A 12,127-nucleotide genomic window follows, 5' to 3' on the forward strand; every position below is an offset into this window, starting at 1 on the left:
GTACTGTCTTTGGAAATTCGATGTAACGATTTAATAAACAAACAACCCCTTAGTGAAGTACCTTAGATAAGAACAATTCCAGATGTAAAATTATCATAGAACTCTATTCCCCTTTGTGTGTAAGGTCTTACTTTACCTGGATTAATATTCTGCAGAAAATCAGCAGAACACAAATCTACCAAACCTCATGATCCACTGTCATTCAGCTATTTATGATCTCTGATACATGCTGACTGTAGAAGGCAGGCCACACTCCCTGTGCAAACTTCACAAATACTACCTATGTATTTCACAAAGTTCCACAAATGCAGTGTTTCTGGAGTTGTCTCGGTACAGTTCAGACAAGTCACTGAAAAACAACTGAACTCTACCAACATATGTTTAATTTGGCCGGCAGCCTCTCCTGCTGTGATGCTACAAATAACTGTCTTTCACACTTGGTTAAGTACCCATCCTGTAGCACCTGCAGACATTCTCAAATACAGAAAACACACTCAGGTCACTTGTTCAGTTAGACTTGAACTAAGAACTCCAAAGGTCTCCAATATCATACTGAAAGCTCATATTGCATCACTCAGGCCTTTTCAGTACTAGGTCCACACTAGTCTGTGACTTCTTTCACAGTTCTCTTGCCTTCACACCTGTGACCTGTGGTACAGGTTCTGTAGATGGAATACTCTAACTGTTGGCTGCCTACAAAAAGGAGTTTCTACTTTTTTGCTGTCCCAAGTGCTGTTATTGCCTATCTCACATATTACAGCTCATGATCATACAGCTGCAGGGTGAGTCAAATTGGCAAGTTACAACAACAGCTGTATGCCAAAAAAAGATTTTAGCTTTTTACTTAAATTACTCAGCCTTCCATGATAGTATGAAAAACACTTAGGACAAACACCTACCGAAATAATACATTTCCTGCAAACTAAACCATATAAATGGAGATTTCAGATGAAAAGAGTAAAAAAACCAAAAAAGTTTTGCAGTAGATCTACTGCATTCTCTTAATAAATCCACTTCTTCAATAGACACATGCATCCACAAACATGCAGTCCATCCCATTAAACAGAGTATTCTCAAATGAAAATTATCCTTAAGAATCATAAATCGAAGATAACAAATGCAAGTATCTACCATGAGATTAACAGGTTTCGTTACGTGAGACTGATGCTTGACTGCCCTCTCCAGGCTAACCCACATACATACAACATATTTCATGCAGAGAAGTAAAAAAGTAAATCCTTACTTCACAATGAGCAAGTTTACTCTTTAAACATGTCCAGAAAAAAATCTGTTCTGGCACTGAGGGATGTTCTAAATTTTCTTTGCTGTAAAGAAATCAAGATAGACTCCACACACAATCATCTCAGCAAAGATCCCATATCTCAGGCAAGATTTTATTGACATTTAGCAGGAGAAAGTTAACCTTGACCTTCAAGAAAGGCACTGGTTACGTGGGAGCTAACTTAGCAGAACTAAGCACACACAAGCTAATACACTAGAAACATATTCAGTAACAGCATCTAAGCTAAATAAGTTTGTCTTCCTCTTCTTCCTATTTTCTTTGCTTTACAACCTCCTTTCCTCTTCCAAAAGTAAACTATTCTGCAAGTGAAAATGGAGCTCAGAATTTATGCCTTTTAAGTTCCTGGCAAATATTTTCAAAACACTTACCAGAGAATAACTAAGAGCATTTGTCCAATTACTAATACAGATTAAGTATTAAGATAACAAACACAATTGAAATTCATCATAGTTTTGTCAAGCAGAGAAGCTGCTTTAAAATGCCCTGAAGTACCTGACTTCTATCAGAAAACTGCAGCTACAATCATCTTTGAACTTCTAATTTGCATCAAATGGGACATTCTGTAAAGCATTCAGGTTCAGTAACACACCAGATCTAGGTCTAATCTCAAGATTCTCCAACCTTACAAGTCCAACACTTAAAAGCACACAATTTCAGCCACATCCTAAATAAAATTAAGGATGGGGATAAACTTTCAGATTTCAGAAGTAAACACCTGTTTTATACAAGGCAGGGACCTCTTTACTTCCCTTTTTAAGAAGAAAGAAAGTCATATTACAGCTTCGTAGAGGTTAAGGAGCATATTCTTTGATATCAACTGCCCTTCTGAGCTTGTTGCTTCTTCAGTGGCATTTAAACCCAGATCTGTGCACTCAAACACAGCACAACACGTACCTATCTCTAGGAACATCTAGGGCAGTGTTATAATCTGGTGGCCCTCCAGGCAGCATATTGAAGAGCAGGTGATTTGTGCCCCGATCCCACCTACAGCAAAAGAAGAAACAGACAGCAATTAGAAAGGTGTTCTCTGCATATAGACAAATTCTGTCAAAGCCTAGCTCTGGCATGAACACACTGCATCCTCCCCTCCTGCTTTAACCTTAGTTTTTTCCACTTTGTGTTCTTTAAATTGACACATTGAAGTTTCAGCATGTACCTGGATAATTGTGCCAAAGCCTGAGCTGTCTCCTTGATACGGAGCACGTTCTGATTGAGGACATCTATGGATGGCACAAAAAGGCAGGCCCGGTTGACATCGTCAGTGTAGAATTCGCTGTCAGAGATGGCCGTTAGCAGCTCATTGTATTCCCTGGAAATGGTGTTGCTCACTGCCGCCCCAAATTCATCCACATACTTTTTCAGTGAGTAGATGTACACCTTGATTTTGTTTTTGGGATTGAAGCCACATCTATAAACGTCGAAGCAGGTGTGCATCCTACAGCTGAGGTCTCCCCGCTCAGGAATAGGGCTATCAGCAGGAAGCTTGACCACGGGCACATCATGGACGCTGCGTTTTTCAACAGTCCAGTCACTGGATGACTCAATGGAGTGAGGCCAGAACTGAAACATTCCTGTGGCAATTAGGCCAAGTAGAACTATAGAAAAGAGAGTGATATAATAGATGCGATGCTTGGTTTTCATCCTTGGGATGAGGGCTGGACCCCGGGTGTTATATTTGGCCGACGCACACATAATGGAATCAATTATCTCTTGTCTCTACAAAATAGAGAGAGAGGTTTTAGGATGAACTCTAGAAGAGATACATAGTTATCAAAATGCAGAGAAACATCCAGTTAGCCCTTTCATGGAAGGTTCCTCATTTCAGCAGATTGCAGTAAACTTTCCTCAAATGCTCACGTCCTACTAGAATGTAAGATGCCAACCAGGACTGCCACCAGATCATCCAGGACAAATTGAGGATGATCTGCTGGGCCTGGTTGTAACAAAATGATGTTGGCCGGTTAACAATCACAAGTCAGAAGAAGGCATGGCTTGGACAGTGAGGGGAGGAGGAAATCTCAGACACAGCAGAGCGCTGAGACCCAATAGGTCCCACTCCACCTACAACCAAGTGTATTGATAGTGAATACTAATAAAAAACCAAAACACTTATCTACAGAAGAGAAACAACTTGGATACCCTGCAAAAGACTTACAAAAGGGCATCACACAGAATGTAGGATTATGATACCATCTCTAAGGTAAAGGTGCTTTCAAACTGAATTTCATAGCAGCCCCACAATATCTGACTAGAATGATGGTAACTACTTCTGAAAAGGAAGTAATTAAGGAAAAGGAATTAATTTGTCATCTTTGTCAATATGCCTCTTGGGGCAAAAAAGTGTTCTATGAGCTGCCAGTGCAGCCACATTAAGAAAAACATTTAAATAATAGTTTGCTATAGTCTGTACTACAGTTGTAATGAAAAACATGATGCAATCTCAAGTATCACAAACAACTGTCACACAAATATTGTCATCTTTGATAGTTTTTACAAGTTTTTACACACAGAATTGTGGTTCCTGCATAAGGCAATTTACATTAACTACAGACTGGAGAATTGGCAAAAAAAAACTTGTTTAGGTTTCTGACTAAAACTTCCATAACAAATAAATTCAAACTGTATTCTCCACAGTGAGAGCCTTTTAAAAGTAGTAAGTATGTTTTCCAGAAAAAGAATGTGAATGGTATAATTATGTGTTTTCCTTTAGGACAAACGGGATATTTTCTTGCTTTGTAAGCTACCAAGAAATTCTGACAAGTCAACTGTCCAGCAGACAACAAGAATGAATAAAATAAGTATCAATTAGCAAAAGAAGTATCAGTTTCATTATCAAACAAATGGTCTTTATAACAAATTGGGTTATTTGGAAATTCTTAACAAAAGACTGTTAGGATAGGGTGGGTAACACATGACTGTACTTACACTCAGTAGCACTAAAATAATCTGAGATGACAATAAACATTCCATTTTAACAGCCGCTCTCATCAATTTACATCCACGTTCTGACTCTGGAAGAAGCTTCTAAAGCTTCCTGTACAGGGCAATACCTGTGTGATGCTGTTATCAGGACAGATGCCAGAACGCTACATTACTATCAGTTTTATAATTAGAAACTTTCCTTACGCTTCTGACTCTTAACGTCATTCCTCCTTCCTGACACAGCGCCAGAACCACCTGCGTGATGACAAAGGCCGCACATGTGCAGCGAGCATTTCGGTCACCCGGCAAATCTGTCCAGACCTGAGCCCGAGGGGAGGAACCCTCAGCGGAAGGTACCTCTCCATCCATGGACAAGTTCATTCAATCTCACACAGCACACGGTCCACTGGGGAAACAAGGCGCACTCGCACTTGGAATATTGGAAGTAACGGGAACAAGAAACAGCAGAGAGGTGGCAACAACACTACGGGACATCAGGGATGCGGGACGGGACGGGCCCCTCCCGCCCAGGGACACGGCGGGCGGGCCCAGGCCGGCCCGGGACACCGTCGACAGGAGCCGGGCCCCCGCCCCGCCGCGGCTCCTTCACCTCCCGCTCTCCTGCCCACCCGCAGGGACAGGAGGCCACCCCTGCCGCCCGCACTCACCTCCGCCCGCAGTCGCCGGGGCCTCCCGGCCGCTCCCGCTCCGAGCGGGGCCCGCCCGCCCCGCCGCTCTGCACCGCCCGGCGCCCCCCCGCGGCCGGAGGCCCGCACTGCCCCTGGGCCGGCACTGCCGAGGGCCGGCACTGCTCCGGGGCCGGGCGGCGCTGCCGGGAGCAGCGCAGGGAAGGGGTCTGTGCCTGTCGTGCGCCAGGGCACGGATGGAAACCCGCGTTTCACACTGCCAGCGGCCCCAGGTTAAGGCCGTGCCCTCTTCTCCTGCCCTCGACAGCGCTGTCCACTGTACGCCCCCTCACAGCTCCCTCGCCCTGGCTCCCCCCGGAGCCTGTTTCATTTTGGGGAGTTTTCTTCCCTGTTAGTGATTTTTCTTCCAACACTGCTCCGGATTAAGCCCCACCCCGGTGACTGAAGTCTGGCTGCAGGATTTGGGAAGGCCTCCCCGCTGACGGGACGCTTCTCCCGTCAGAACAGGCACTGGGACAATGTTGGTGTTTACCTGGGTGTGCAAACTTTGTACCAATGGGCCAACACCTGACTTTCGATACATTCGCATTTTTGACTCACTTTCCTCCGGTTCTGTGCACCTTTCCAAAACTATATTGAGATTTCTTATTCACCAAGGACTTTTGGGTCATGTGTCCCTTTCCCACCTGCTGGATCACACTACTTGAGTGAAAAAAACAACCCAAACCTACACCTTCCCCAAACATTTCTCAAAAGTGACTTGAACCAATGTCTCTCCTGATAGAAAATAGAGGAGGACAAATTTGTTGCACAAAACTCGAGCTGTGTAGGAATCATGGACACTGGTTTCATTACCAAAAATGGGCGCTGACAAGGTCTATAGGAAAGGGGGGGGGGGGGAGGAGGACAGGTAAGATCACAGAATCATAGAATGGTTTGGGTTGAAAAAGAACTTAAAGATTATCTACTTCCAACCATTCTTCCAGGGCAGGGCAGGGCAGGGCAGGGCAGGAACAACTTCCAGGACAGGGACACTTTCCACTAAATCAGGTTGCTCAAAGCCTCATTCAGCCTGACCTTGAACACTTGCAGGGATAGGGCATCCACAACTTCTTTGGGCAACGTGTGCCTCATCAACCATATAGTGAAGAATTTCTTCCTAATGTCTAATCTAAATCTACCTTCTTTCAGTTTAAAGCCATTTTCCCTTGTCCTATCACTACATGCCTTTGTAAAGTCCCTCTCCAGCATTCTCATAGGCTCCCTTCAGGCTGCTCTAGGGTCTCCCCAGAGCCTTCTCTTCTCCGGCCTGAACAACCCCAATCCTCTCAGCCTGTCTTCATAGCAGAGGCTGATGCTGCAGCTGAACTGTGCACACTGCAATGGTACAGTGGAGACGTTCCAGCAGCAGCAGTGTAGTGTCCCTGCATGTGGCACCCATATTCTTTATCTTTCTCTGCTCTCTGGGCTGATACACCCTGACTATTTTTTGTGCCACTGAGGTGGAAACAGGGATTACTTTGTATCTGTCACCCTGTAAACAGTTTTAACTGTTACAACTGTCACTATTTCAATGGTTACAATTTAACACTAAACAGTTTTTGGCAGTTTCCAATTGCTTACTGGTTTCTCCTGCCAAGCTGAGGACAAATATGGGCTGTTTGAGGAGTAAGTCCTCTGCTTCGTAAAGCTGCAGGTCTCCAGGGAACATTGCCACAGTCTGCCTCTGGAGCTACCAGAGGTCAGTGATATCCTGCCACAAAAGCTTCTCCTGCTGCGGCCCCTTCAGCCACCCGATTTCTGGGACAGAAGCATCTCCAGCCTCATACCTGGTCTCTGCTGCCTGGGCTACCAGTCAGGCCAGCTCTGCTCCTATCCTGTAATCCTTCGTGGTTTAAAAGACTCTTACCATGTGTATCTTATAGTGTCAGCTTTTGGTGGCCTGAAATGTATTATTCCCCTCTTCAATTTTTCTTGTAGTCATTTTTATGTATCTGTATCTTACGTACAACGGTGAGGTGGTGGTGGGCTATCCTATAATGTGTGACTGCGAAAGGATAAGAGGTTGCACCTGTCCCTGCTCCAAACCTCTAAAGTGAGTCTCTTTCTCTCTGTCACACACACATGGAGTACAGTGTCCTTAAACAGTCTTAGCTGTCCACAATGGATTAGTTCTCTTTCATTTCACCTGCCCTTGGGAAAACAGCTTTCTGCAAAGCCATCCACATGCACGCACAGAGACAGCCTGGTACTCCCACAAGAAAGGCAAAATGCTGTCACTGCAGTTGCTTTCTCTTTTCTTTCAACCTCTCCTCATACACGTTGCATAGCAGGTGATGTAGCATTCTGCTCAGTCTCACTGATACCTTCTTGACCCTGTCTGTGACATTCAAAGCCAATGACAGAAAGCACTCACAGATCTTAAAGCATCTTTCTGAGGGCTGGTACTGGCTTCTCCTTCCTCCCAAGTGCAAGCTACTGAAGTTTGTTAGAGTACATAATGTTTCCGGGTTTAACCCATCAGCTTCAAATTGCTGTGAACTGTGACATTCATAAAGCAGAGGCAGGAACTGTCCTTCAGGAGGCAGATGGACTGTGTCTAATTTTTTGTGAATTGGAAGGGATACCGTTCATGTATTGGGAATGCCAGAATGAGCGCTGGATCTCTGCAGCATACGGGGCTCATCACCATAAACCGTGCCTGGATGTGTCTGAGCCACAGAGGGGGGTCCCCGGCCCTGTCGCGTGACAGGGACACTGGCCGGTCCCCGTGCGGCGGGGGGTCACCGAGCCCAGCCTGCGCCAGCCCATGCAGTGCCCGCGGGCGCTTCCTCCGCCCCCCTGCTCTGCCAGGGAGAAGAAAGTGCATCGAATCAATTGTAGCTGAAATATTCATGGAAACCTGATGATCCTTTCATCCCTGTAGGAAAATCTGGAAATCAGTGCAATTCTATTAAAAGCTAGAATTAAACAAATGCAAGCAGCATCAGCTATTTTATTTCAAAATCACAAGAAAAATGGAAGATGTAGTCTGTTTTGATAGAGATTTCCCTGAAACCACATCAGGGAGCCTGTTTATATTCTAGTGATGTAGCTAAGCCAGACAAGTCTGCAGCACAGACTATTTTTAGACTCCAGGTTGCCATTTATAGCTTGTAAAAATATTCATCAGCATCTGGATAACAGGCTATCAATTTTTATAAATGCACAGGAGAAATCAGATATTTTACCTCTCTTTGCTTTGCCCTTTTATGTCCTGTCTTATATGGCTTTTTGGGGGTCATTTGGAGTTCGTTTTTAAGGGCTTTACCATCACATCATACATTAGCCTGCTGTCACATACAGCATCCTGTGTTTTCTGCTGGGATGATCAGTATACAGAAGAGAAAGAAATGTTCGGAGAACCTTCTGTTAGCTGTTGTATCTCCACATATGAAGTAGCTGCATGTGAGATTATGGTGCACCTTATGCAGTCAGTGATGAAAGCAGCACATTCTGAAAACACCTTTATAATAAAAGGAGATAATTTTAGAAGGCAAATATGAAGGGGAAAACTAATGGATTGAGGACATCTTTTCAGCCTTATTTTCAACATATGACATAGCATAGCCAAAAACTCATAGCTCAATTTATTCTTCTGAAAAATTTGGTAATGGTTACTGCCAATATATAAGGTACTGAACTAAATGAAAGAATTTCTATTATTAAAAAAAAAAGTAGAATATTGCAACAGCCTTGGTTAACTGTTCCAGTTTAAGTCTTACAATTAAATGATACCTGCATCTATATCAGTAGAGTTTTTAACTAGTCTGATCAATAGCTAGCAGCCAATTGCATGGTTCTATCTATTGATCCAGACCATCATACACTTCCAATGCTGCTCCTTTGTGATGGGTGGCACTGCTCAAAACAGACCTTATGTCTGTAACTATACTTCCTCTACCACCTTCCTAAATTGAAAGGAAAAAGCTGAATATACTTTGGAGATCTGTTGCAATAGCAACCACTGAAGGATGTGAGACACAAGAAGATTCAGTTAGGCAAAAGTTCCCTTCAAAGAAACTATAATGTAGCACAAAGGTGTAGGTAGAAACACTCTGTCAGTGTAGGTTCCCCCTCCCTAAAGCTTTCAGCTGTCACGGTCTGCAGATGCATTAATCTTTAATCAATTGAACTCTTTCTGCAGTGAGGTATCCAGGGAAAGGACAGGTCACGACAAGCATTCGCCTAGAATAACTAAGCACTCGTGCATGAGCTGTGCCATCAGACCTTGCTGGATAGCAGCAGGGAATAGACAGAGAGCTAAAAATAGCCTTTCCTTGCAGTGTTTTTCCAGACTATTTTTGATTCTTCATTTTGATAAGGTCGACTGGCTATTTGCTAAAAATAACCAATCCAGGCAAACTGAGGACAAAAAGTAGAGTATTTATAACCATCTCAGACTCTTTAGGACATTTGTTGGCTGCAGATAATTTAGGATCTTGTCGTCAGTCAGTTGACAGTGTTTTATGTAAGTCGGTAATAAATAAAGCATTAATTGGAATGGAAAAGGAATGTATCTTGCCACTGATTTTTTTCAGATGGAAAACATATCTTTTTGTCTATATGTCTTGCCCTGTTCTTCATGGTGCAGTCTGAACTGCTTCAGAAATAGCCAAGACAATCTCCTGTTAGGTCAGCCAATATTACAAAAAGAGTTGCATATATAATTAAAAGTGCAAAATGCAGTTTTATCCTTTTGCATGCTTGATACTTCAGATGCAGAAATTTTTAGGGGTGTGACTCACGTAGCTTAATCCATGAGAGTTTTTTTTATCCAGCCCTTGTGTGCCACTATCTCTCTGATTAAATGAAAACACCACTCTGCCAACAGGATGAGAGCTACAGAGGGATTTTGTAAGCAAGTAACTGGAGGAAGACTGCAGAGAAATTGTCAATATAAATGATAATTTGACTCCAAGGCAGGTTTTAAGAAACTGGGTCGCTATGGGGATGGGAGGAGCACACAGCAGTCAGCTCAACTGTACGATCACTTAGATGTTCCAAGACAGAAAGACACAATTAAGGTATTAACATTTATTTAAAAAAAAAACAAAACAAAACCAAAAACAAAACCAACACCAAACCAAACAACAAACAAAAAACAAACAAAAAAACCCCCCAAACAACAACAAAAACCTAAAACCAAAAGAACAAAAACCCACAAAAAACAAACAAACCAACCCACCACCCCCCACAAAATCCCAACAAAATCTATCATATAGTATATTTTAGCAGTTATCCTTCTTTAGTTCAGGTTGTTATTACTGAATATTTTCCTTACAGATATTTTGCTTAGGATCTATTCAATTTCTGTAAGGGAAAACTCAGCTTCACAGATTCTTTCTTTAGGAATGCATGATCCTTCCTAAATACTTATTTAGAATGGGCCTCACTTATGTTGTCTGTTTAACTACAATGTAACACAGGTTAATAATTTGGAAATCCAGAGATTTTCCCCTCCCACAAGCATGAAAATGTCAAGTCTATGCCTGAAATGTGTGTTAGGGAAGTTTCTGTGACTGAGAGCAGTGCTGCACAGGAAATTCCCACTTCTAACCTAAAAATGCTGAACATTTCTCTAGAGTAGAGAGAGAGAATGGGGTGGGGGTGTGGAGGAGGTGGACAGAGAGAGAGACAGAGAGTGTTATTGGAACATGGCAAGGACCATTAAACTATCTAGGATCCTTTCTGTGGTCAAATAGATGATAACTGGAGCACAAAAGTTGTATGCAAAGCAGATTTTATCGTCTTGTTTGATTATAATGAGCACAAGCTCACACTGGTATATCAGTCTTGGTGGCGTTACCTACTTTAGATGAAACGCAGCAATTTTTAAAAATATAAATCTGACTGGATTCATTTGAGATGCTGCTCTTTTTGCCTATTGCTTGACAAACTGGTCAAAAGAAATGCAGGGGCAGGGGCAGGATGGGAGAGTCCTTAATCATTTCTCTATTTTTTTTTCCTGTAAAGATTTGACACACAGGAAGAAAAAAAAAAGGCCATTAATGAGAATTATGGTATACAGCAAGCAGAGAGAACATCTAACATGGAGACAGCAGAAGGAATGAACAGTTTGTACAGACAGAGCTGTGTTTTTTCTCTCAGGGTACTCAGCAAATAAGAGTTGATTTAGCTTCTATATACATATGCACAGGACTTTCTACATGTTTACCAATTCTTGTCAACCAGTAAAGGCCATTTGCAAAATTTATGGGGTTTGTACAGCCGAAAAAAACATTGCTTATTTCAACAGCATACTCATGACACCACATTTCTGTCTTGCCTCATTTCCAGTTAATTTTTTGGTTTCTGTGACCAAGCTAAAATTCCTTAGCAGAGAACTCCTCAGCTGAAAAAAACTGAACAAAACATGGAAAATACTCCATGCAACAAAGTTGTGTTTGTGTGTTCTATTATTTTGAGTTCCAGTAAGCTCAGATGGAAGTGACTGTGGGCCATACTATATTAGCTGTGAGGATTTTGAAAGCATATTACACCCTCTTTCCTACAGAGGTGTGCTTTATCAGCTGCATCCACAGAGACACTACAATAAACCCACTTTCTGAGCAGTAAACATACATGTGTGAAAAATATTATATTAATTGTTACTATTGTATATTCACATACTCCAATCATAAGAGTGACCAGAACATCAAAAGAAAATGAGGAGTCATTAACAGGTTGAGTTTGTTGTAGGAATTCCCTGAAATACCACTTCAACTAATGCCTATACTGTCTTATCTGGTTCTTGATTTCAAACAGCTTGCTCCCTAAACTTTTGTTGCTTAGATCCTCCTTGGGGTACTAAATATGAGGGGGTAAATCAGGAAGTCCATTTGTATTTCGGCTGTTCATCTCACCCTCCATTCCATTAAGGAGACTTGTCTTCTACTATAGCTTACTTTGTGGACACCTAAGATGAAATGGAAAGTAAATTACAACAAAGAATGTCCTTTAAAATATTGAACATGGACAAATGCCAAACTAGTAAGCAAATATGATGCTGATAACTATCCCTGATACTGATCTTACCAATCACCTTGCCTCATTGCTGGCTTCTGAGGGAGGAATTGGTTACTGCTAACAGCAGCCACGTGCAGCATCATCTCCTCAGCCACTGCTCAGACTTTTCACCGTCCAGACAATTCTCCACCATCACCATACATTAAAGTGCAATCACATTAATTATTTGCTACCTATGCCTGGGTAA

General features: G+C 42.5%; 1 protein-coding gene across 1 annotated transcript in view; it reads right to left on the reverse strand.

Annotated features, from left to right (window-relative positions):
* EXT2 (exostosin glycosyltransferase 2) overlaps positions 1-4,947 on the reverse strand; it is a 73,754-nt gene extending 68,807 nt beyond the window's left edge. Inside the window, exons 1-3 of the mRNA XM_017812629.1 lie at positions 4,894-4,947; positions 2,460-3,019; positions 2,198-2,287 (exon numbers count right to left, since the gene is read on the reverse strand). Of these exons, the coding sequence (XP_017668118.1) occupies positions 2,198-2,287; positions 2,460-2,995 (626 nt within the window). The 5' untranslated portion in view covers positions 2,996-3,019; positions 4,894-4,947. The remainder of the gene's footprint in view (positions 1-2,197; positions 2,288-2,459; positions 3,020-4,893) is intronic.
* Between the last annotated feature and the right edge of the window lie 7,180 nt (positions 4,948-12,127).

This window comes from Lepidothrix coronata, unplaced genomic scaffold (assembly GCF_001604755.1).
Source record: "Lepidothrix coronata isolate B3197 unplaced genomic scaffold, Lepidothrix_coronata-1.0 Scaffold1, whole genome shotgun sequence".
In the NCBI taxonomy this organism is placed as follows: domain Eukaryota; kingdom Metazoa; phylum Chordata; class Aves; order Passeriformes; family Pipridae; genus Lepidothrix; species Lepidothrix coronata.